General features: G+C 42.8%; 1 protein-coding gene across 5 annotated transcripts in view; it reads left to right on the top strand.

Annotated features, from left to right (window-relative positions):
- Positions 1–26399, top strand: part of STON2 (stonin 2) — a 70872-nt gene that overhangs the window by 33162 nt on the left and 11311 nt on the right. For all 5 annotated transcript variants that reach the window (XM_056491983.1, XM_056491985.1, XM_056491987.1 and 2 more), the window contains exon 5: positions 23916–25751. In XM_056491983.1, coding sequence (XP_056347958.1) covers positions 23916–25751 — 1836 coding nt within the window. The remainder of the gene's footprint in view (positions 1–23915; positions 25752–26399) is intronic.

The raw sequence follows: 26399 nt of genomic DNA, 5'->3' as shown, positions 1-26399 counted from the left end.
GCTAAAATCAATGCCACTGCTAATTCTTTAGGTATAACCAGTGTTGCAAGAGCTTCCCCACGATGTGATCAAACTCTGCAGGTATGCTTTTGATCTCTGCTTGGTCTGAAATTACCGGACTCAGCTTCAGCTCCTTTGGCTGTTCTGTGTCACAGGCTTGCAGGGACCAGCCTGTGTGTCACAGCACAGTTCAAACATCATGCAGAGCCCTTGATTTCCTGATTAGTCATGTATGTGTCCAGAGATGGACAGCATCAGATGAACTGATCTCCCATAAAGGTCAAGGCAGCTTAGCTAAGAGAGGTCAGTGCTCCAGTAGATAAGGCATCAACAACAGATGGCATCTCAATAACAGAGCAGTCAGAGGCAGTGGACATGAGGGTTTTCATAACAGTGATGCTGTCAGTAATGGGAGGCTATTGAGAGGGCAAGGGAGTTACAGAAAAGCAGAGAAAGTGTTTTAAGTGTGACCTACTTTCACCAGGTGATTCAGTTGCCAAGAGACTCATGTTATAAAGTGGTCACTGAGGCTTCAGCCCCCTGCCAAGCTAATCCAGGTCTGCCAGAGGATGGGGGACTGCTGGTGCAAAAGGGTGCTCTGCTGAGATTGACAGTCCAGCTGCATCCACAGAACAAAACCAGTTTGTCTCGCGTGTCTGAACAACCCAAACCTGAACTAATGGAACAAACAGGTGTGAAGGGAGAAGAGTTTTGCCAGAGCTAGTAGCTCCTTGTCTGCTGGATAAAAGGAAAAGAAGGTCAGTAGAAATCAACCCATCCCTCATCAGATGGCAGGGAGAAGAGTCACTGCTCAGTGAGCAGAGGCACTTGAGAATAACCTGATAATTCCTGGGTCATTCTCAAGTCAAACAGCAATGGACCAGGACCCAGGAAGCTTCTCCTGCTAGACCTGGAAACCCAGCTTATGTGCCTCTTGATATCTTTCTCCAGGGAAGAAGTAAGGAGGAAGAAAATACAAGGATTGATGACTAGGCTTTTGGAATTATTTCTTAGTGAACATCTTTAATCCTCGTGCTCTAGCCCATCTCCTGCTTCACAGAAAGGTTTCAAGGTGGCTCTTGAGCCTCCCAGCTGCCATTGCACTAAGAAATGCTCTTTAACCCACACAGTCCCTTTTCCCTGTCTTCACCGTGGGATTTTCTCTCTCCCTGCCTATTTTTCTCTTCTAGGTGCTGCTCTACTTTGATTTCTTTCCAATTTAAAATAACTTAAATGCTTAAAAGCTTGTTTCTAGTAGGTGACCTGCTGCATCCTGCATTCCCTTCTAGCAGGGAATGGAAAATGAGTAAAGGGACTGTCATTCCCCTTTACTTGGCAGAAGACCCTTCTGCATGCAGAAGAATTTCTTCATAATCTACTTCAAAACTTAAATTTCTGTTTGTTAACTGGATAATTGAAGTAGTAGTGTTGCAAAATAGTGAGGTAATGGTAGTCTTTGAGAAAATACATACCAATTCTAGCAGTAATTAATGCTTTACTAGAAGGCTCTGCAGTGTCATTTAAATTTCATCAATTCAAGTGACAATAATTTCTTACAGGAATCTGAAGCTGCTGTACTTCCCTACACATTTTCTATTTTGTATGGTGCTGTAGGAGTTTGACTCTTACACCTGGATTTCTACCATTGCATTAAAAAAGCGTATTGTCTTTAAAACTCAATTTTATGGATGAAAATGTTGTGGATATTTTAATTTTACTAACTTCATTAAAACTTTCCCCCGCCCCTCAAAAAAAAAAATATTTTCTGTACTCAAACATAGTGTTTGAGTATAGAAGTCTTCACTTAAATTAGCATAAATTAGGAAAACGCCACTCAAGTTGATGAACAAGTTTTGGAGGCAAATGGTCTCCATGCTTAACATCATAACCACCTAGAGTCCCCATGCAATAGTCTAGAGAGACATATAATACAGCCAGATTACAAGAGTCACAGTGAGCCTGTCATTTACCTGAAATGAAAGTGCAAAATATGTTCTTGTACCATTTTTATCTAATTAACTAGTAATTATCAGGAGGTAAATACTCCTCACTATCTTTCCTGAAAAGTTTAAGAACTTAACACTCCCTATATATTTCTTTTTGTTTGTTTGGTTGGTTGTTTTTGGTTTTTTTTTTTGTTGTTGTTGTGGTTTTGTTTTGTTTTTTTTTGTTTTTTTTTTTTTTTTTTTTTTTTTTTTTGTTTTTTTTGTTTTTTTTTTTTTTTTTGTTGTTGTTGTTGTTGTTGGTTTTTTTTCTTTTTTTTTTTTTTTGTTTCAAAGGCCTTCAATCCCAGTTCTGTTTGGCAAATGTAGTATTTTTTATTTTTTCATGTAAGTGGAGCTGGCTTTGCATTGTGTTTAATATAAAGTCAGTTTCCACTTTGACTTTGTGCAATCAAAAGGGTTAAAAAGAGGAAAACACTGTGGTAAATATACAGTAATAGTCTCAAAACTGTATGCTGTGTCTGCCAGTACAGTTTACTTTAAAGTAATTTTCAAGTCAACACTTGTACAAAACAGTGAGCAAATGGTAAAAATGGTGAAAATACAACTTCTGTTAAAAAATAATTGGTAGACTCACTAAGGCAATGAACCATGGCCATGGCATATTTTGTGCTATCTCTGTCTTCTTTGATGAATGGCAGGACTGTTGAGCACTAGAAGGATAAAGTAAATTTTTAATTCCTGTGATGAGGTAAGATGGTGGGAACAGTGAAGATCCTCCAACATAATTTTCTACTCTGTGTTTACTCCCACAGAAATTTGAATACAAAGGCTGCCTTTATCAACTGCATGTTTGGTTTTTTTCCCCTCAGCTTCTCATACTTTATAATTTGGCTATGAATTTTAAAGAATGGAGCAGAGATTAGAAATTAGCACCCTTTGTGTCCTATTGAAAGCATATCAACCCTTCCTCCTTAGACACTGCAAAATTCCTTGCTAATAAGGCTGACTGAACAAGTCTTCATTAAACTGCATGTTGCTGGGCAGGAGAATTTGTCTCCATCAGCCATTCAGACCATGACCTGGACAAATCAACCGTGATGCCTCAGATGTGAAAAGCCTTTGTTTGGCTTCTCACATTCTGAACACAATTAGTAACTCTGCAACTCATCCTTTTGGCCAAGGTAGAGTCATGCTGTCCCTTGCTGTAACTACTGGTCTTGAGGTAAGTCACTCTGAGCATTCCTCAAGTGATTCAGTAGAATGTGATTTTAACCATGTAACTCTCAGTCTCATGGAAATGAGTGGCAGGTGAGAATAAAGCTGGTTACACCCAGGTAGCATAGTCATTCTGTACTATGTGTGCTGGCAACCTAATAGGAAATGCAATTGGAGAAAATTTCCACTAAATTGGGGTAAAGAAACTAACTTATGCAATATGACTGACATTAAGGTGACTGAGGCTTCTCTCAGCTTCCAAACACTGTGGTCCAGATGCTTACCACCTCTTCTTTCAACCAGGAGTAAGTTACAGTAGATGTGACTTTTGTGTAATGTGGCAAGATGACACAAGTCTTCCACGTGAAGATAAAGTTATAAATTATATAAATGAGACAGCTTTTTGTAACAGTCATTAAAGGCTTAGGAACTGTTTCACAAATATGTAACTCCTTGAGCATGTCAGAGTTTGCTTTCTCTAGAAGAATGAAAGGCCAGAATTTTAAGCTGTGTTTCCTCCTCATAAATCCTTAGGATCATGCATTTACTTTGGCACTGGTTTTGCTGCTTATCCAGATTATCTCTGTTCCCTTCAGTGTTACTGCACTGGAAAAGTGGTATGCCTTCTACTCATTGTGGTCAGGAGTTAAGATTTCAGATTTTTTTGCCTCAGGCACTGGTTGAAGCCTTTCTGTGTTATGTGCCTGAAAGTCCCAAGGCAGTGGAAGCATGCAGTAGGTGAGCCAGGATATTCTCTCTTTCTGTCTGTCTATGTGTATAATTATCTGTATTTCTATGTATCTATGGGGGTGTGCATGTATACATACTCTTATTTGTAAATTCTTGCAAGACTTCAGACAAAAATCTCAATTGTGTTTTTTTTGTTGGAAGGGATGGGTGAACATCAGACCAACCCAACCAAGTGGCTCTTAACCTGTCTTGCCCTGTGTTGCCCCCTGGCTTCCTTACCCACCCCATCCCTCTCTGTGCACACAGATCCTGGTCTCCCCAGCCAGGGCACAGATTGCTTCACAGCAGCAGGAGAAATGCTTTCTGTCAGTTGGAATCCAAGCAGGATGTTTGAGCATTCTCAGACCCTTCTGAGCTTGTCTTTGGGGCACAGAGCTCCTGCCTACAGCTCAGAGGCCAAGAAGGGCTTGGTCACTTGTGATAGGAGATTCATCTGAAAGGATGCATTTCAAATGGATTTAAATGGCAGGCATGGTTAGGACACCCTTAGGATTGAAGGAGGCATCTCTCAACAGTTCTCAGCATGAGAACTGGACAGCTGGATAGTGGTCTGTGACCTGTGAACTTCTCTACATATTTTTCTTCTCACAGATCTTAAACACTTATTGGCAAAACCCTGCTTCAGGCATGTGGATTTTTGTAACAAGTAGAAACATGTCAGAGTCTGTGTCTCATAGATTTCCCAGGTATCTGTGGGTTTGGCTATTCATATTTTCAGTCATGAGAAGTTGTATTTAGCTCTGACTAGAGCCTGGATTATGCCATGTATTATATAGCTGAGAAGTATCTGGCTTTCAGTTAATCTTTTCTCCTAATGTATTTTGATGCCTTTCCTTCTCTACATGGTGGTTTTTTGTTTTTGTTTTTGTTTTTGTTTTTGTTTTTTTTGGGGGGGGTGTTTTGGTTTTGGTTTTGTTGTTTTGTTTTTTTTGTTGTTGTTGTTGTTGTTGTTTTGTTTTGTTTTTGTTTTTATTATATGCTGACCTAAACCATCTTGTCCTGCTAGGATGATACTCCAGAAACCCATTCTGGACTACTGAGCTTTAATTTTGCCATCTTTGCCTCCCAAGAAAAGGATCCTGGAATAGAAACTGTTCAGAATTCAGTGGTTGCAAGATAAATGATAAACACAAGCTGACTGAGAATTGTGTTCAGCCTGGGTTTGGTTCCCTCTCTCTTTCTCAACTGCTGCAGGATGAATACAGGCCAGCAGTGACAAGATACTGATCAAGAGCAAGTCCTTATCTGTTACCTATGCCTCAAATGCCTCAGGAAACAGAGTTGAAACAGACTTTCACACAGCTTTCATATTTTGTAGGCATGAATAGGAATAAATGAAATATGAATGTGAGGTGTGATGAAAATTACACCTTCTCAGGTGTAGCTGGGAGAATTTAGAGATCCCTCAGCGATTTGCTGTGCAATGAGATCCATTAGGCTGCCAAACAGGCTCCAGCAGTAAAAGCTCTATTGCTTAGCTATCTACAACACTATCTGACAGAAAGGTGTCAAACATCCAAAGGACAATCTTAGAAGTGCTGAACTGGACACAAAATATTTATCAGCTGGTTTTATTTTTTCTGTAGGGGTTGTGGGAAAGGTGTTGTGGCCACACTGGATTTTGACTGAGCTTCCATCAAGGTCCAAGGTGGGGCTTTGACAGACTGGACCCAAACTGGGAATAGCAGGGTGGGTAGGATCCTTCTCTAGAATGAGAGATGTGAAGTTCGGGTTGAGCCCCTGTGTAAAGAAAACCAGAGTTGAATTTAGGCTTTCTGCAGCCAAGCAGAGGCTGAGTTGCCAGCTTAACAGGCATTTTGGAGTGAATTTATCCTTTACATTTTTCACAAAGACTGTTGACAGTTTTTGAGACATTCTGCTTAGAGATAATAACAGCTCTATAGTGCATGTATTTTTTTGGAAAGCAGGTTTTATTTATTTCCCCACAAATCTGATTCTATCCCTAATTTGAGTTAATGAATGTGCACATTTTAAAAGGTTTTTTTGTGTTAGACAAAAGGTCAAGGGTCTGCCACCTTCTGAGGAAAAAACCTGTTTCCTGAGAAACAAGCTTGCTTCAGTATGTCTGTGGCATCCCAGCACCCCATGCAGTGCTCTGTCGTGGTGGCCAGATTCATTATGGACCCTAATTGGGAACAAGAAACAAAAGAGGGAGTCTAGGGAAAGATGACTTCATCTCCCTGCTCATCTTACACTGCTGTTCCACACAAAAAGATTGAGGAAATGGACAGAACAGCAAACAAAACTATCTATATAGAGTTTTCCCTTGGCTGAGGAGAGGAAGGATAAAATAAGAAAATGAACACTGTTCACCTGGAAAGTCACAAGAGCAGGTCTGAGTTTTTATCTTTTCCAGGCAGCATGTTTGTTTAAGCCCACACCTTTAAAAGTTTTAGTTCAAGCAGTTTGTCCTTGGGCTAATTTCTCCATCTCATTGTGCTTTAGCCTCAACTTGCTTTAAGCCTGGGAATTTTAAGCCTCTGTGAGAGAAGCTTTTTTTTCGCACTGACAGAGAAGCCTTGTCTGCTACATGAAGTTGTTACAACAAGGTGTGGGAGGGAAATGAGGCATGACAATGTTGCATAAGGGACAGCTTCACGGTTGGCAGACCTGGGGGGATTACAAAACAAATGTTCCAGTTCTTCCATTAATTATTTAATTTCAGATGAGTAGTGTAGGCTCAGCTTGGCAGAGGCCTAGACAGATAGGTTGACACAAGTAAGGGCAGCATGTGGCCTTTCCTAATTTACTAGTTGTTTTGGGATCTTTTCTTTCATTCCATCACCTACCCTCACCTGCTTTCATCATTTAATTCACATTCACCATTGTATCAACACCCAAAATCGTAGCTAGGCCTTTCATTTTTGGTATGCTGCCACACTCCACCATTCAAACTATAAAGCCATTTACCTTCTGTGGGCAATTTTGTGTACTTAAAATTATTTCTATACTGATATAATTTAATGGGTAAATGATGAATCAATAGCTTTTCTGTATGCCAGGTACTTTTTGGCATTACTTCCCAATTATCCAGACAACCTTGCCTTCAAACAGTCTGTCTGTTTTCCTCAGTGTGTGAAAATATCACATGTATTTTTTTTTTCTGTAGTAATCAATAAGGGGAAATGAGAAAAACCTGAATAACTCAAGGAATGTCACAGAGGAGCAGAAGGATGCTAGCTTTTTTATCAGAGGCCCTGACAGATTGTTCCTCTGGTTTTCAGTCTCACACCTGAACTGCTTGGTAGAGCTAAGGGCAAGGAAAGAAAAAAAAATACAGACTAAAACAGGGCATTTGGGAATACCTAGAAGTGTATTAGGCAGGTGGAGCACTCTGTGTTGGTGGACCTGGTTGCTTTGTAGGTAGGTTGAGTCTTCTTCTCCTTCCTTTTATGGCAAGAACTGGTAAGAGCTTCCTGGATCATTAAGTCTAATTCCTGCTATCACAAATGGACATATCCTGTTATTGATGTCATAAATTTGTCTTGATTGGTGTTTTAAAACAGGTGGTTTATTCCTTTAATTTTCCATCTGTAAGGCTGCACTGGAATCTCATATCCTTCCAATGATCAAAAACCATCCTTGAATTTCTGTCCTTTAGTTTGAGAGAGACTCATGTCTATGATTGAAAAACATAGGAAAATGTTTCCAAGAAGATTAGAAATGGCTGGCTGGCTGAGTTCTTTAAAACGTGATATGTGCTTTGCATTTAAAAGTTATCTTTATATTTACCCAGCCTGGAGTAAATCCAAAACCGTGCACCTGGGAGGACAAAAGGAGATCCCAGTCCTAAAGCCAGCTGGTGATGGAAGAGTTAAAGGGACACAGTAGTTCAGCTGGGGAGCAGCCTGTTGCATTTCTGCTAGGTGATAAGCTGAAATGTTTGGCAGTTTGGTTTAGTTTGGTCAAAAAAAAAAAAAAAAAAAAAAAAAAAAAAGGCAGCTTTTTTACCGGAGGAAGAAAACCCAGAACTTGGGGAGTTTTGCTCGGCGGGGTTTAACGTGCCGTTCCGCTCCCGTTTCGCCGGCCGCTCGCTGCCTGTCTGCCCGTCCGTCTCCCACCTCCCGCGTTTCTGGGTGTGCCAGACCTGCCCCCAACCTGCACATTCCCCACCTCCCCGCCCTGCCCAGCGGGCGGGCCGGGCTGAGCGGGGCCGGAGCGGGGCCGGAGCGGGGCCGGAGCGGGGCCGGCCGAGCGGGGCCGGGCTGAGCGGGGCCGGAGCGGGGCCGGCCGAGCGGGGCCGGAGCGGGGCCGGGCTGAGCGGGGCCGGGCTGAGCGGGGCCGGAGCGGGGCCGGAGCGGGGCCGGCCGAGCGGGCGGGCAGCGCTCGGGCACGGCGGGCGCAGCCCCGCGGAGCGCACCCGCCTCGGGCGAGCAGCCGGCACCGGCAGCGCCGCCGCAGCTGCGCCTTTCGCTGGGCTGCGAGGAGGAGCAGCGCAGAAAGTGCTTTAGGCAGCAAGGTAATGCAGCGGCGGGCTCGGTGCGCGCCTGGGCAGGCGGAGGGATGGCTGATCCTACGGAGAAGGGAGACTGGGAGAAACAACTCCAGCCCATGAAGTCCAAGGGAGCCTCCAGCACGATGTTTTTGACTTGGGGAAGTTTTATTTACAGGCGGAGTTTGGTGCTCCGAGCGCTGCTAGTGGGATGAGGCAGAGAGTTGACGTTTCATCCCCTGAGAACAAATGATTAAAAAGTGAATTGTACTTTTTATGTTTGCAACTACATTTAATTTCCTCCTGTGCCTTATTCAAAGCGCCCACTGCTCTGGTAGAACGCACCGTGCTGTAGAGCCGAGGAGGATGTGGGGGAGGAGAGTGGCTTGGTTCGTGAACTTCCGTGGGACGCTATTTCTCTCTGATCAGGCGGAGGAAAAGTTGGCTGCTTCTTTGTAGTAGTAGATAAAATGAAACATACGAAAAGAGCTGTACTAATTTTCTCCAAATACTGAAATTATGATGGAAATCTGTGTCTGTGCCCACTGAGATGTTCAAGAAAGGGAAGGTTTGGAAGCAGGTTTTGCTGTGAGATTAACAGCTCTGAGCTGTTTGTATAGAATTTCAGTGGGTGAGTGAGCAATTCAGATTCGTCAAGGCTGCATTGTTAGGGGATTTCAGCGCCTCGGTATTTGTTGAAAGCACAAGCAGTGTATTGCCCTCATGTATGCAGGAATAAGCAGCTGGATTTACACAAAAGTGTACATCAGGCACCGAATTTTGAAGTGCAAAAAAGCAAATTTCAGCTAAGTTGTGCTCTGTAAGAAAGGATAATCTCATGAAAAACATTTTATTTCCTCTGTTATTTTCAATACCATTTAGTACTGCAGTATCATGTGTAGGAGCATGTATGTCTGAGTACTTAGCAGGTTGTGTGAGGACATCCTCACAGATATGTTTATATTTGGCCTTCTCAATATTGGTCTGGCTTTCTTTGTAATTTGATTTTTTCATTTTTACAGCCAGTTCCAAGATGCTCAATTTGACATCAGCTCTCCACATCTAATTTAGTTTTATTAATATTTTTTTGTGAGGGAGGAGCACTAAAATTCATTCAGCTGTTTTGAAATTCATCGCACAACAGGGGAGTGAGATGGAGGTGCTTAAATAACCATTGCTGTATTTTTTCCCATGCAGATTAAAAGGTCAAAAAGCTTTAAAGTGATCATGTAGCTGAGCTTCTGCATATCACAAACCATAGCACATCCCTGACTTAGGTCCTGTGAGAACTAGAATAATCTCACTTGCCTAAAGCACTCCTGTGACTTCACTGAACAGGGTTTTTTTTTTTTTTGTAAATCAGTTCAGTGGTTAATTGCCTCTGCATGGTTTTTAATCTCAGTTTCTCCATGTTGCCTACCAACTACCACGTATCACTTATTTGATCACAGCAATTTTTCTTTTATAATTTTCTGTGTAGGTGCTTACAGACTGATTGTTCCTGAACCTCCCATAGAGCTGATTAAATAGGTTGAGCTTTTGTCTTTTGGTGTGTGGTAGAGTTTTTATTCCTTTATATTGTTGTGAATCTTTTCTGAACTGTTCTCAGTTTTTCTGTGTTCCTGAATTCTAGATAAAATCATGTTCCACCAGGAATCAGACCATATTACATGGACAAGTGAAATTATTTCCCATCCCCTTCATGTTTTTCTCTTCCTAAGTCCTATTGTATTGGTTCTTTTAGTCTCAAGATCGCATCAGATGTGATAATCATCCAAATCTTCTCCAGAGGTGCCATCCATCCCATAATGTTGCCTACTTCTCTCTGACTCTCCTTACCTGAGGGAAATCCATGCACACTATCCCTAAGAACATACTACTGAACATACCATCTGTGGTAAAACACCTTTACAGTCAACAGTAGATGAGGTGTAAAAAATTATTTCCATCTCAAAGTGTCTCCTACTGGCTCAGTGCAGCAAAAAGGCTCCCTTTTGCCAAAATTGCTGCTCTCAGGATATAGGAGTTCTGCTTTACATATCTTTTATCTGCTGCACCGTGCAAGTGCAGACATCTGAGGAATACATTCACTCAGTAGTGCAATCTGCTTGGCATCTGGCCATCCATGGGCAGACAGGGCAATATCCCCTTTCCAGGTGGTCCCTTGTTAGGAAATGAATGAAGTAATGTAAATGAAAAGAACCAACCTGAACTTTCTCCTTCCCAAATTTAAGCTGAACTCCAGAGCACTACCAAAGCTGGAAGCTGTTCTGTTGAGCTTATTGTCTGTTTTGCAGCTGCCTCAGCATGTACAGGTTCCAGCTGGGACCAACAGAGAATCACTGAAATGCTGTCAGGAATGCTGATCCAGGAGACTCTGTCCTGACCTGAAGTTCATATACCCTCATGAGAGCTCCTATTCTCAAGAGATTTTCAGGTTGCTTTGCAGGTCAGAAAGACGATGAAGAAACAGTCAGACTTTGGTGTACTTACATAAAACTTATAGTTTACAAACTGCTGTAGTGGACAGCTGCTGCAGGCAGGATCCTTGTTCTTCCAACCAAATCAAAAGTAAAGTTAGTCCTGACTGCAAAGGGAGTTGCTTAGTCTGCTTGGTGTTGTTTCCTCAGTTCCTGTACCCAAGCATTACAAAGAGTAAGAAGGGAAATAAGAAGGTAACAACAGATCTTTTTTGTCTTCCATCAAGGGTCATTGAGGAAAAGGTCTTGCCTATCACAAAAGCAACCAGAACTTTTCAGTTTGGACAGTGAGACTCAGGTGTGAATTTTAAAAATACATACTCTAGAGCTACATTTACCTATGGAGACTCGATGCTGAGAGCCAAAAGTTGTGGAAAGCATATGGGATTCCAGTAGCTGCCCTCCTGTTAAACTCTACACTGTGTTTACAGAGGAAAATGCTGCCAATGCTACCTGTATTTATTCTTTGTGTCGGGAAGGTGTTGCTGCTTCCATTGAATGACTTTCTGATGGTTTGTGCTGTAGCCTGCTGTGCTGGAGAAAAAGTATGTAGAATCAGTTCTTGCCTTATGTTAAAATTGCAAACCGTCCACTCAACATCCTTGATCAGCCAGAACTTTCTGTGAAATGATTATAGCCAGTGACCTGCCGTGTTTTCCCAACTGTTTCTGGTGGACCCCGAAGGATGCCAGTTCCAGGCACGCAATGCTTGTAACGTGTTTGGTGTGTGTTATTTTGATCTAGTTCAAATTCTGTAATTAGCTCCCAGGCTTGTCCGTACAAGCCGGTCCGTGGAGGAAGGAGCCTGGCGCGAAGGCAGTGAGCGCTGCACAGCCCCGGCTGCCCTGCCCGGACACACAGCCCGGAGCTCCATGCCCGGACACCCAGCCCCAGTACTGCCCTGCCCGGACCCCCAGCCCCAGTACTGCCCTGCCCGGACACACAGCCCGGAGCTCCATGCCCGGACACACAGCCCCGAGCTCCCTGCCCGGACACCCAGCCCCAGTACTGCCCTGCCCGGACACACAGCCCGGGGTCCCTGCACATCCCCGGCTCCCTGCACATCCCCGGCTCCCTGCACATCCCCGGGTCCCTGTACAGCCCCGGGTCCCTGCACATCCCCGGCTCCCCTGCACAGCCCTGGGCTCCCGGCACATCCCCAGGTCCCTGTACAGCCCCAGCTCCCGGCACATCCCCGGCTCCCGGCACAGCCCCGGCTCCCTGCACATTCCCGGGTCCCTGCACATCCCCGGCTCCCTGCACATCCCCGGCTCCCTGTACAGCCCTGGGCTCCCGGCACATCCCCGGCTCCCTGCACATCCCCGGGTCCCTGTACAGCCCGGCTCCCTGCACATCCCCGGCTCCCTGCACAGCCCCGGCTCCCGGCACATCCCCGGGTCCCTGTACAGCCCTGGGCTCCCGGCACAGCCCCGGCTCCCTGCACATCCCCGGCTCCCTGCACATCCCCGGCTCCCGGCACAGCCCCGGCTCCCTGCACATCCCCGGCTCCCTGCACATCCCCGGCTCCCTGCACATCCCTGGCTCCCTGCACATCCCCGGCTCCCTGCACATCCCCGGCTCCCGGCACAGCCCCGACTCCCTGCACAGCCCCGGGTCCCTGCACAGCCCCGGCTCCCGGCACTGCCCTGGGCTCCCGGCACTGCCCTGGGCTCCCGGCACAGCCCTGGGCTCCCTGCACATCCCCGGATCCCTGCACATCCCCGGCTCCCTGCACATCCCCAGGTCCCTGCACAGCCCCGGCTCCCGGCACATCCCCGGATCCCTGCACATCCCCGGATCCCTGCACATCCCCGGCTCCCTGCACATCCCCAGGTCCCTGCACATCCCCGGCTCCCTGCACATCCCCGGGTCCCTGCACATCCCCGGGTCCCTGCACATCCCCGGGTCCCTGCACAGCCCCGCTCCCGGCACTGCCCTGCCCTCCCGGGGCCCGCTCGCACACCCAGCCCCGGCTCCCGGCGGGGAGGGCAGCCCGCTCACCCCGCTGCTATGGCAACAGGCCGGGAATGCCTCTGGCTCAGCCATCCCGCTCTCCCATCCGAAGCGCCTGCTCTGCAGACAGCTCCATTGTCTGCCGGACAGTTGTCTTTCCATCGGCTTCCAGCGAAATAGCCTCTTCCCGAAGACAAAAGGCTCGGTACAAAGAGACTGAACAGGGCTGAAAGTTTAAAAGGGAAGGGGGGTGGGGGGCGGGAAATCCCCTTAATTTATGTTTTAACTATAGGGAAAAGAGGAGAAAAAATAATTCTGGCTTTTCCTAAGTGGTAGTTGGTGAAGAAGGAGAGGGATCATAACTAGGTTTCGTTGGGAATTGGTAATTGCTTCCTGATGCATCCTGAAACTATTTACAAGGAGACTGGCTCACCCACAGGACTGTGGCATGTTTTTTATCCCTGCACAGTCAGGTTGCTGCCAATTGACAACTGTTCAGATCATGTAATGAGAGATCTGGGTTTCAATTTGCTTTATGGGTGAACCAGTTTTCATATCCAATATCATCAGAGTTGGCCCCAAGGTACAGTTTTGTTTAGATCCAGCTCAGAGAGCTCAAGTGTGGATTTGCCAAGTGTCAATAGATACCTTGTTTTCTAGAGTTACCCCCTTATGTTGTGGTGTGGTGATGATGGAGAAATTTAGGGGAGAGGATACTGCTGAGTTAGTAAATACAGGATTTAATCTTGCAAGCTGTCAGCATTTCTAGAGCATTAAAATTCTGGTTCAAATAAACACACTCCCAGTACATTCTCATTTCTTGTCTCAAGCAGAAACATGTTTTCCTGGAGCCAGTGGGAAGACAGAATTCTCCTTCGTGACTTCAAGTGCTCTTATGTGTGTTTCTCAACAAAGCCTACAAGAAATGCCATTCCATGTGAGGAGTTAAATTCAAACCTTTCCATAGGGTGCATATTCTTGTCCACATGACTGGCCTTTTTGTTTCCACCATTTGACCTTGATGTGACCTAGATGAGTGGTACAGATCTGCAAACTGAAGAGATTCAGTGCAAAAGATCAGAATACATTACATTCCTAAATGAGTTTAGATATTTCTTCTAGACTTGTTAACCTAGTGGAAGTCTGCTGGTGGTACTTTCTCATCTGACAGCTATTTCTGACATTTTATGTAAGTCCTTTATTCAAATAGACCAGTGGACAAAAAAAAATTTCTCCCACTCCCATTTTCATAACATACTGAAGCAATTTTGCAACATTATCTCATGAAGAAAAAAAATCTCTTTTCCTAGGACGTGATCAGCTCTTGAAATGTTAGAATAGAATGCTCACCAGTGAACTGAGAAATCATTCTTGTCCATAGCAATATCATTCTTCTTAGGAACTCCTACCAAATTTCCTCCACCAGTCAGTGCCACTATGTAAGATACTGCTTTGGAGCATTTTGATTATGCATTAAGTGTTACCCATTTATTTCTTGAATGTTCATTTGATATTTTTGTAGGAATATATTAAAATACATATTTTATAATCGGAATACCTTTTGGTTAAATTCAGTAAACTCCTCATCTCGTTATTATCCCATGTTCCTCATTTCTCTAATCCCTGTTGTTTCTTTTGGGCAGACCTCAGTTCTTTCAGGACTCTTCTGCAAAATCTCACATGGCCCTTTAGAAAGCTGAGCTTTGTTTACAGGGCACAGCAGCTGTGGGGGCCCTGTTGTTTTCCTTCACATTGGTCACATTCTGTGCTCAGCTCTTGTCTCTCCGGCGTCACCACCAAACCAGCAGTTTGGTGATAGAGGCAGTGAGGCTTCCTATCACACTGTCCATGCCTTCTCTTTTTTTTTTTTTTTTCTCCCTAATCTTGTCCTGTGCCCTGAAGAGATCTGTTAGGTCCCTTCCACATTTCCAGAATGCAGAAGTCCATTTCCACTAAGCTTTCTGTGGTGTATTTTGTAAAGAGATTGTCCTGACACTCTCAGAACTGCACCCTCTCCAGCCCTAGCACCCTGCCTGATTTCTACTTCTGGTGCCTCAGGACAGAAATTTTCAGGATTCCCTGTTCCTCCCCTCTCTTCATTCCCAACAAAGGAATGGTGAGCATCATTTGGAAATTAAATAGGACACACAGCTAAGACTGGATGGTGATGAGAGTTTCTAAAACTTGAAAACTATAAAAGAAATCAGTAGTCTGAGAAGGTATTCAGGACTAGCATATGGAAATTTGGACCTTGTATACTCTGTATTTTGCCTCCAGCCAGAATCGTATTGGATTGAAGATGCCTGTTAAAGATGGAAAAATGGGAAGTTAAAATCAGCACAGAGGACTGAAGTGTAGGTTTCTTCTTCACTTCTCACCACAGTGCTGTGATAACACAATGAGTTATATCTTCCCATTCTTGTATGGGTCGCTTTTGCTCAAACTTTCACACTGAAGAGTCCCATGCCTTTCTGTTCACTATAATCACACCAACATGGTCCAAGGGAGGAAGGAAGAAATTGCTTGTTGGATCATTTCTGTTCCTGAATAATCCTGTGTACCGTGGCAGCTACACACACACATACGAAAGGTAAAAACAAAACTCCAAATTACATAAGATAGGCAACAGCCCAGTATTTGGTTCTGTTGATTTCCTGCAATTGTGAATAGCTGCACAACAGCTGGGGTTTTATGGTGGGAGCCTGGACTGGTTGTGCTAAGGGAGTCTCAGGCCTGGAGCAGATGAGTGTGGAAAAGGGGGAATGGCCTCATCAATCACAGCAATATATCGTAAAACGAGCCAGTCTGTCATAGCAGCCTCCCAGGCTGGTCAACAGCTGCCTTGAGGTTGGAGATGACCTGCTGATAACACCACAGGATGACAACAAGACTCTCAGGCTTGGACAGAGGGCTGTACAAGAGGACAATTAATTAAAACATTTTTGGATGAACAAGCTGACAAGTTTTCTGTCTTCCACCTTCTTTGGGAGTCCTTTTGTTATATGCATGCAATGGGTGAGCTGGGTCAACTCTGTTATTTTCCAAAGTTGGCTGAAGTTGTTGATGAGGTTGTGCTCGTCAGACTGGCAGGGCAGGCACAAACTCTGACAGTGCAGCTGTGCTTTTCACAACACTCTCCAAGACACCCCCTGTAGCATCACTTTTTTTGGATGGGTAAAAACTGAGATCAGTGTCACTACAAAGGAGGCTGGAATTAGGTTACCAGTAGTGGGAATATTTCTTCCAACTCTATTCTGTCTCTCTAAATTGTTGTGCTCAACATATATCCAAAACACATATTTAAAGACCTCAAGAGGCAAAAACCGCCAGTGCAGCATCCTGACTCAGCCCTGCAACCACCTCAACAGCCCAATATGGCTTTTGAGAACAGAACAATAGCCAAATGAAGTGGTACCTGACTAAAAGAAGTGCGTTTCATGATCTGCAAGCATTTTCTTTCCAAGGTCTTGGTAAGCCTTTTTCACTTGCCTCCAATATTTTTTGGTGGAATCCTTCTTGCCTCTAAATAGTGTGGACAGTACCCTGTTTCTCAGCCTATGGGAGGAGCAAACAGGAAGAAGCAAAAGCCCAGCATTTCTCCTTGCAGTTCACAGCCAGTCTAGTACGTAAGCATTGAGCTGTTTACTCCAGTTTCTGCACCCTTCTGTTTGTTTTCATCCAGATACACTTGCTTGCAATGGCCAGTGCACTTCATATATATAAGTTAAATTTTGCTCAGCCAAGGGCCACAGTTCCTACCCTCTACAATAGTTTTATTCCCTACAGGAGCTTTCCTGCTTATTCCCTTTATCCTGTATGGTTCCTAGAAAACCCACAGGCTTTCACATGACTTATGATAGCCTATTTATCAAACACACATGGCAATAACCATTAACGCTTCCCATGACGTCAGTATTTTTGCTTTGCTACAGAGAGAAAACTTGTGGAGCAGAGGCCATAAGTTGCTATCTGAAGGTCACTTAGACAGTCATATGGTTCAGATTAGCACCCAAGACTTTTTCAGCCCATTCCTGTGTCATGTCCTTTGCATCATCCTGCTTCTCAGGCACCTTTAATTATTATTTTTTATTGAGGGTGTGGGTGTTGAGCTGGCAGGTGCATCTTCAGTGATATCTATGTGGGTCAGGCACTGCATGTAGATCAGGCTGCCCTTTCTGTTTTCTTACACTTTTTCAGGTCAATTACCTTCAGTCCTTTGTGTTGTGTTTTAAAAATTCCTCCAAAATTTAAAAAAGCCAACAAATTCAGATACACATGGCTTTGCTATAACTCTTCTCACCTTTGCATTGAGCACCTCACCTGTTAGCTCATAAAACTTCCCTGTAGCCTGGAGCTCACATATGCTTTGAGTCAAGAGGAACTGGCCAAACTGGCAACTCTTATGCAATTACATGGTCTTCTCTGCATTTTAAATAGAAAATGTTTGCATAACAAGCTACAGGGATGAAAAGTGTTAGTGTTAGGCAAAATTTGAGCACTGCTATCTTCCATAATTTATAGCTATGCATCAGCTGTGTTGTCTGTGGAACACATTCATCTTCACAGTTCACCAGGTAACTAAATTATTAAAATACATAACTGAAGTTGACATTTCCACATAATCTTACATTAGAAATTTCTAAATGTGTCTTTGGGGTATATTAAAAATATCAGCAATTACATAAGTTGTAAATAATTTTGATATTGCTCAGGGTAAAGGTAATGTATAAATATGAGATTACCTCTTGACCGCATGACCTGAGATATGCAGACATATCTGGCAGACAGGATGTGAGCTGCTGACTTGATATGATATAAAACTTGATCCTGGGAAATGCCTTGGGCACAGGAATGAGGAAGTTAGTGCTACTATTTTTAAATGTTGTGAGGAGACAGAAGTGTTTGCAGTAGTACATTTTGAAGATGTAAAATATCCTGTCTCTTTCTAAATGATGTGCAGTGTTTATTTTTGTAAGCAGTGGGTTGAGCTTATTCAACCTGTGGTACTGACTTGCCTTTTTTTGCTAAAGAATCAGCACAAGACTGAGCAGATAGTTGGGGTGACACTGCCTTCAGCCATGCCCACTTAGGGATCAGAGAACCAGTTATTTTGCATTGACTACCAATTTGTCATCAGCTGATTATCACCATTTGTGGTCACTACCAGTACAGTGTCTGAACTCATATACTGGCAATAGCAAACCCAGTGTTTCAGCCACTCAACACACATGATGGTCTCCTGCCTTGGATTTTCCTATGGCTGTGGGAACATTTCTCACATTTATTCAGCAGGGCCAGGCCTCACTCCTTTGCAGTACTGCAGCAGCCATTTGAATCCATAACTCAATGCATGAGACCATAGTGTGATGCTTTGCTATCAAAGGTTGTGTTGTTCATTGGGACCCCAGGTTCTGAGTGGATCCAGTAGCTGATACATTTCCACCTGCAGTCTGGCACTGTAAATGTCAGGCTTGTTCCATGTGGTATTATCTCAAGTACTCAAGACAAAACTAGCAAGGTCTGAAAAGCTCTGTATTTTGTTACTGGTCCATGATATATTGCTTGAAAAGTTATGGCATAATGAGGTAACATATTGTCCATGTATGAGAGATTTATGTGATTGCCTTTTGCAAAGTAGAACTTTTTCAATGGATGGTAGCATCAGATCCTCCAAGATGGAGTGGGATTGTCTTTGCACTTATAGGGCTGGCTACATTTTTATTCTGCTTACCAAACACCAACTTCATTAAGCATCCTAGACTTGCAGACACATTTTTCTTTCCTTATTCATTCTCATTTCTTCACGAGGTCAATAGGCTCATCTCAGTGGCAGTTCCACTGTTGAAAGATATTTTGTATGTACTGTGGATTAAAATCAGAGAGAGAGGCAGACATCTGTGGAGAGAAGCAAAGTCCAAAGTACTTGAGGAAAACTGTCTTCATTTATCTTTGCCAAAGTACTTTTAAAGGAACCGCTTTTGAAAAATGTTGTGGGTGTCTTGTTCTTCTCGTTTGCTTCTTCTTCTCCTTCTGGATGAAAGATGAAGCAGCATGATTCTTTCTTCTGCAGAGAATCTCTCATTCTCATATTGATCTCTGCTGAAACAGGTTGAGCTTGGTGTTTCCCAGCTCTGCTCTGTCCCTTCACACACAGGCTTTGTCTTGCCTACCCAAACTGGGAGTGTAAGTATTCCCGTGGCAGCAACAGTGACTAAGCCTAGGGTGTAGTCACTGTCTTGGTAACCTCTGGGCTGAGCACACCTTGCTGAGAACACAGTTAGATGACATAATGGTAAAAATATGTCAGTCATATCTGTGCCATGCCTTCAGGGGTAGAAATGAAGGTGCTTTGTAATGAATCATGTAGGTATGCTTACTTGCTAAGACATTTACTTTATGAATATACCTGTTTGTTTAATAGAAATAAGTTCTCAGGTAGAAGAAGGAGGTTTTAATCTTTTCTCCACCACTTAGGTGAGATCTGTTCACTACTTGGCTCTAGTTATAAACAACTAGTATTATGTCACATGTAGCATGTAAATTCTTTGAACAGGCATAGTCTTGTCTAAATCTTTTAAAAATCTTGAACACTTCTTCCAATTATATCAGTGTTAATGTACCACCTTCTGGCCAGATAATGGAAACACATGGACTGATCTCCAGGAGCTTTCCTGATCTGTGGCTCTCAAATGGGCTAAATCAAAAAGCTTATTTTTCTATAATAGTTCTGAGACCCATTCACTACCATTGTGTTACACAAGAGAAAAACTCCACTCTTTTAAGTATATAAAGAGAACAAAAAGTGTTTACTTTGATTTCTTTTTAGAGTAGCCATTTTTACTGAGGAAAAGACCCAACAAAGCAAGCTATGTTTCAGTGATAAGCAGTGCTTTTACTTGGAGTATTAAATGTTTTCTAGCTATGACTAGGAGAATGTTATTCCTTTTAAAAGTAACTGCCTCTAACACATAATTCCTGCCTGATGTAAAGATGTTACAATGTGTTCAAGACACTAACAACCTGGTCCATTACTTGCATGAACTATGTCTAATTTGGAGTCTACTGTTCAAATGATAAATTGGTATGAATTTGAGACACAGGCACTTACACTTCAAAGTTATGTATCTCTCTTTACTGAAATGTTCTGGTGATTTTTGAATAGGCTGTATGCTTGTTCTTGACTGTAATTCTGTCCAGGAGTATTAGTACACTAACTTCTAAGTGTTTACAGGCTAAAAACTAAGCAGTACATCTGGACAGAAAATTTTCTGAATATGGATATCTCTGCACAAATCTAATTTGCATAAATCAGTTTTGTGTGCAGTGTGTTGCAGGTGCTTGGTTTATTCTTAAGAATAGCCAGATACATTCTGATTTCTTAGGGCACTGCATGGTTCAGACTGCAGAACACATGAGAAACTTTAATCAAACTGTGGTTGCAGCCAAGGTCTGTACAAGAGAAAGGGGAGTTCACTGTACACAAACTATGAATTGCTGAAATATTTTTTCAATTATTCCATACCATATTTGACACACTGGTTCTACGTAATTTTTTTTATGAACTAGAGTTTTAACTATTCAATAAACATAACACAAAAATACTGAGTATTTTTAAATTAAATCACTCAGGAAAGTTCTATGTTGCGAACTAATTTTGTTATCTTGAACATTTTCTTTATTTAAGTAAGAGTGAAAGGGCTGTGATTGAATTAATTAGTTTCTCCAGTTGGATAAACAGAGAAGAGGAAAATAACTGGTAGCATCCTGCATAGTGCAATGAGATTTACAGCTGCAACTACCACTGTTCTGGTAGTGTGAAACCAGTGCTTTAATGATTAGTTCAGTCTTGTTTGTTGGGAAGATGCTCTTTTTCTTCTCCAAGCAGTAAGGGTGATGTGAGTGGAGGAGACACCAGGCAAGTAATTCAGGGTAATGAAGCGCTGTAAGCACAAATACAGTAATCCTCCCTTCCCATAAACACAGACTTCTGTGCCAGGGGATAATTGTTAGAAAAAGTCAAAACATCAATGGAAAACAAAAACAATGGTCAACAAAAACTTCTAGGATCCTTTAAGATAGTACATAGAGGACTGTCCTTTTCAACAGTTTTCTTGCAGTATGAGGGCTGCTGCTACCTAGCTGTGAGGGCTGAGTCATCATTTTCTTGTATTTCATCTTCAGTTTAATATCTACATGATGGCTTACATTTAAAATGAAATATATAAGTTTTTATAGAGACTCATGGGGATAAATCAATTGAACTTAGATGAAATTAATTGTGTTTTAAATAGATCTGGAAGCTTCATGATGTAACACCTTTGTAGCTTCAGATGATTTAGCTTCTTTTGACAATTAAACTTCTTTTAGGGCTTACAATGAATTTGCAATAGTTAACCAAGCAACAGCCATTGTATTTAAGTAGCCACTAAGCCACTGCTGGGAACAGTCTATGTAGTACTACTGTAATATGGATTTGGGATGCAACTACACTAGGTTTAAACAGGCCAGATTTATGTGACCTAAATTTAGACAATTGTGTTCAAAGAGATGTTGTAATTTGGCAGAGTATTAAGAATTGAAAAGTTACCTAAGGATGAATCCATTCAACATGACCTGAGAAGTCAGTCAAGTGGGAGGAGAATGAATTGGAGGAAACCACAGAGATCAGATCTGTGACTTCAGTGTTTCATCTTGCACCTTCTGCTGCTGCTTATTTAGTCTGTGGTGATTTTGAAATGTCTCTTAGCTGTGCCATAAAACCTAGCGTTTGTACTAACTGTTCAACGTGTTGGAGAACTAAATTGCTGTTAAATTTTTGCATGTGGTGAGTTAAGTAGCAAGAGTAGAGGGCATGGCCTGTGTGAGCAATTACCTCTTCTCCATGCCAGAACTTGCAGAGACACTCAAAAGTCTAAGGAGTGCTTACAAATCTATATTGCAACCTGCTGCCTGTTGGTGATCAACAGGTTGTGGTTTAGCCAAACCGAAAAATGAAAATGTGATACATTAAAGAGAACCAAAGCTTTCTTTCCTTGTCACAAGGAAATTATAATTGCAGGCAGAGAAGAGGTGGTCTGCTCTTGAGCAATCCACATCTTAAAAACACTGAAATTTTAGAAGTCCTAAAAGAAACAGGCAATGTTTTCCTGGAAATACCATAAAACCTTTGCTTCAAGGTGCTGCATGCTGGACCAAAAGTCCTGGAAAGATGTGAGAAAGCATAGACAGGTGTGGACTGAGAATCAGAACAATGTCAGATTATTCTTCCTGGGTTCTTTATTACTTTCTCACTCAGGTGTGATTGTGGATAATAGTTATTTGGGTTGTTGTTTCCCCCCACCCCCATCTGTTAATAGCCTTGTGGCAATACTTTAGCAGATAAAGAATCCACCACTGCCCTTGTGGTGTGACCAGCAGCAGGGGCTACAGACAGGCACTGTGTAAAGCTGGGAGTGAGATGGGAGGGTAGAGAAGAAAATCTGAGAAACAGAGACAATGGCACTTCTTTTCATATACCCAATGCATGGGTAGTCTGTAAAACTGTCTGTTCTTGTTACTGCTTTGTACTACAATGGCTTGAAAAACAAATTGGTATCATTCACCTTCCTTTATGATTCTCAAGTGTAATAACCCTTAGAACTTGGTTGATGTGTTTTGTCCTTAGATCAGAAGGTTGGCTAAACTTACATATTGCTGGAATGAGAGGGCCAGAATATCAAGTTAGCCAAGAGATTGTAATGAGCTCATGGCAGCACTTCAGCTAGCATGAATATTCCCTATTTCATATTCTAAATGGTAGCTAAAATTAAAATTCAAATTGTCTGTTATGGTTGAGGCAGAACAGAAATCAAGCTCATCTCTTTTGGGAGTTGATGGCAATTTAAATAATGACTTAAAATACTTTGTTGTTGTTGTTGTTGTAAATTATGCTCAAATCACAGGTGTACAGCTATACCACAATGCTACATTTTACATTTACTTCTCACTTGTACTGAAGAACAATGAGTTGTGTAAAACATGGGATGTCTGGGAGAAGCAAAAAGCACAAATGCCAGCACTGCTGTATCATGTAGAGCAAACATGATGCAGCTAGAGAATATAATTTCATGCTGGCAGCTCACTTTTAGGAACACTGATTCATTAGCTCAGTAGGAAGAAAATGGGAAGAAAATCATTACATTTCATAACACTGAGAATTTGTACTCATTTTGGAAAACACCTTATTACCACTACAACAATCCTGGGAAGAGCTGGGACTGAAATAGCACACTGTGATACAGTTTTCTACAAAGTGTCTTGTCAGACCCCAGAGTAGGAAAATAGCAGTCAAAGGTGCCCTGTCCTGGGAGGATGAGGACAGCTTCCACACCACAAATCAAAAACATGTTTTTCCTCATCCTTACATATAACCCTAGATCACAGCTTCTCCAAGAGATGTTTCAGAGATATCCAAGGACTGTCAGACTCTTGCACACTGGGTACAACAAAGAGTCTCTTTACTGAACACATCCTGGGGAAAAATCACACCTGGGCACCTTTTACTGTGCTGTCACCATACCCCATGTGCTTCTGTGGTAATGGCAAATGCACAGACAAGTGTGTGGGGACAGATTGGAGATGAGCTCTTCCTCAATGTTCATTCCTCTTCCTGCTGGATTATTCTCTAGGGCAAAGAGTATGAGGACAGAAAAGGGAAGAAGACAATAACGAGTGAGGGAACATTCCAGGCAAATAACAGAAGATAACTGTAGAGAAGAAATGCATCTTGAAAGTTTAGAGAGGGAAGTTTTAAAAAATCACTGTGACATATGATTTCTCCTTTAGGTCATTATATTGGGCTGAGATCAGTACAATCATTGCTGTCATTCCTTTAATATTTATATCTGGATTCCTTCTCTGTGTTCAACTGTGTATCTTTTAATTAATTCTTGTCAGACTTCTCAGCATTTTAGCCAAGTCTTTTGACTATCTTATCTATTTGACTATCTTGACTACTCTTGCCTAACATATGAATAGCCTTCCTTGGGCATGCAGACTCTGGGGGTTTTTATGAGGAAAGAACTAGGTAAGTTCAGAATAATTAGCTGAAATTTCCTCCCCTCCCCTCTTTTTTTAAAGACAATTCCTCATCTCTCCAGGAAGATGAAGAGATAGATATGGAGGCTGTCAACTGGCAGCTGAACAACACCTCCATGAATGGCCATTCATCTACACCAACCACAGTTCGCTTTCCCAGCTGGGTGACTTTTGATGACAATGAAGTCAGTTTTTCACCACAGAGCCTTTCTCCCTTGAAAACAGATACCCCACCTGCAGAAACACAGGCTCCAGATGTTAACTTTAATCACACTACATCCTTAAAGAAAAGAGAACGTCCTAAAAGCACATTGGGAGACCTCCCCAAAATTCAAAAACTAGACCTCTCCTCTTTAACCAAGTTGCCTTCTGTTGAAACACCACCATGGAGTGCTACTAATCCCTTTCTGGATGAATCTCTTCGAGATGTCCAACCCTCACCCATCAATCCATTCAGCTCGTTCTTTGAGGAGCAAGAGAGGCGTTCCAAAAGCTCTTCTGTCTCCAGCGCTCCAGGCAAAAGCCAAAGAGACTCTCTCATTATTCTCCACCAAGAGCCCGATACCATCAGTTTCCATGAGGCAAACAAAACTGTAACCCACACGGATGCTGTAGAGCAGCTCAAACAGCTCCAGATTGGAGACCCAGATCGTGTGAGCAGTCCTACCTTGCCTGATGATGACCCCATGATGCCATATGATCTGGATGCAGCTTTATGTAACCTGGCACCAGCTCAGCCAAAGGATGGATGGCCAATGATGCTGAGGATCCCAGAGAAGAAGAACATTATGTCATCCAGGCACTGGGGACCAATATATGTCAAGCTGACCAACAGTGGATGTATACAGCTTTTTTATGAGAAGGGACTAGAGAAGCCTTTTCGGGAACTCAAACTGGAAATCAATCATGAGATTTCCGAGCGCAAACTGCAGAACTATGATGAGAATGGAAGGATACACAGCGTGCGGTTGGATCGCACAACCTACAAGGAGAAAAAGAAGTATCAGCCTAAGCCTGCCATTGCACACACTGCAGAGAGAGAGCAAGTTATCAAACTTGGGACTACAGATTATGAAGACTTCCTTAGCTTCATCACTGCTGTGCAAGACACTCTGATGAACTTGCCAGCTTCATCAACAGATCTGAGCACAGTGGGACTGAATTATCAAGAAGAAGAAATCACTGTGGATGTCAGGGATGAGTTTCATGGCATCTTGGCCAAGGGAGATGGTGTGATTCTTCAGCACAGTGTGCTGACTCATATCTATGTTCTCAGCTTCCTTTCTGGTCTGGCAGAATGCAGACTGGGTCTTAATGATATCCTGATTAAAGGGAATGAAATAGTTGCAAGGCAGGATATTATGCCCACTACTACCACTAAGTGGATTAAATTATACAGCTGCCGGTTCCATTCATGTGTGGATGAGGATGTGTTTAATAACTCCCGTATTATCCTGTTCAACCCCTTGGATGCCTGTCGCTTTGAACTGATGAGATTCAGGACCATCTTTGCTGAGAAAACTTTGCCTTTTACTCTGAGGACAGCTGCCAGCATCAATGGTGCTGAGGTGGAGGTGCAGAGCTGGCTGATGATGTCCACGGGCTTCTCTTCCAATCATGACCCTTTAACTCAGGTCCCTTGTGAAAACGTGATGATCCGCTACCCCGTGCCAAGTGAGTGGGTGAAGAACTTCCGCAGGGAGAGTGTCCTGGGGGAGAAATCTTTGAAAGCCAAGGTGAACAAGGGAGCCACTTTTGGATCAACCAGTCTGTCTGGTTCTGAGCCAGTAATGAGAGTAACTTTGGGAACTGCCAAATACGAGCATGCCTTTAATTCCATCGTGTGGAGGATAAACCGACTGCCTGACAAAAACTCAGGTGAGTGACACATACCATCTCTGCAGGAATAACTAAAACAAGTTATGCATTTTGAAAGATAGGAAATACTGAGTTTAAATGGTGAGAGATTTATTATCCTCTGTAGCACACCAAAGGGCTTAAGTTAGTTGCATGAAGTATTTGTCTGACCCTTCATTGTAATAGTTTTACATATACTACAAATATAGCTAATGATAAAAACAGTTTTAGGTTTTCTAGATGCAAAAGTATGTATTCTGTCTCTGTTTGAAGGTATTTAAACTAGATAGTACTTAGGGAAATTATTTAGTGATAGACTAGAATCATGCTAGGTTAATGGTTGGACTTGATGATCTTAAATATGTTTTCCAATAAATGGTTCTGTGATTCTCAGATTATGAAACCTAGGCATCAAACATCTGTGTTCTCAGTACTGTTAATGGAAGCAGGGTTTTTTCACGAAACGTGCAAAAACAAGATTCTGTGCTATGGGCCTGAATGACAGAATCAGATAAATGTGCTCCAGCACATGTGGTATCTTTTCCATGCATTGCCAAGCATACTGGGCCAGTGCTATATATTTCAAAGCATATGCCACAATTAATGCCTCTGAATTATCTGAAATGGGAATTGTAAGAGAACAGAAGACATTGCTCAACCATTAAAAAA

The sequence above is a fragment of the Oenanthe melanoleuca genome, chromosome 5 (genome assembly GCF_029582105.1).
Source record: "Oenanthe melanoleuca isolate GR-GAL-2019-014 chromosome 5, OMel1.0, whole genome shotgun sequence".
Classification (NCBI taxonomy): domain Eukaryota; kingdom Metazoa; phylum Chordata; class Aves; order Passeriformes; family Muscicapidae; genus Oenanthe; species Oenanthe melanoleuca.
Note: the sequence above shows the minus strand (reverse complement) of the source record. Positions and strands in the feature narration are given on the sequence as shown.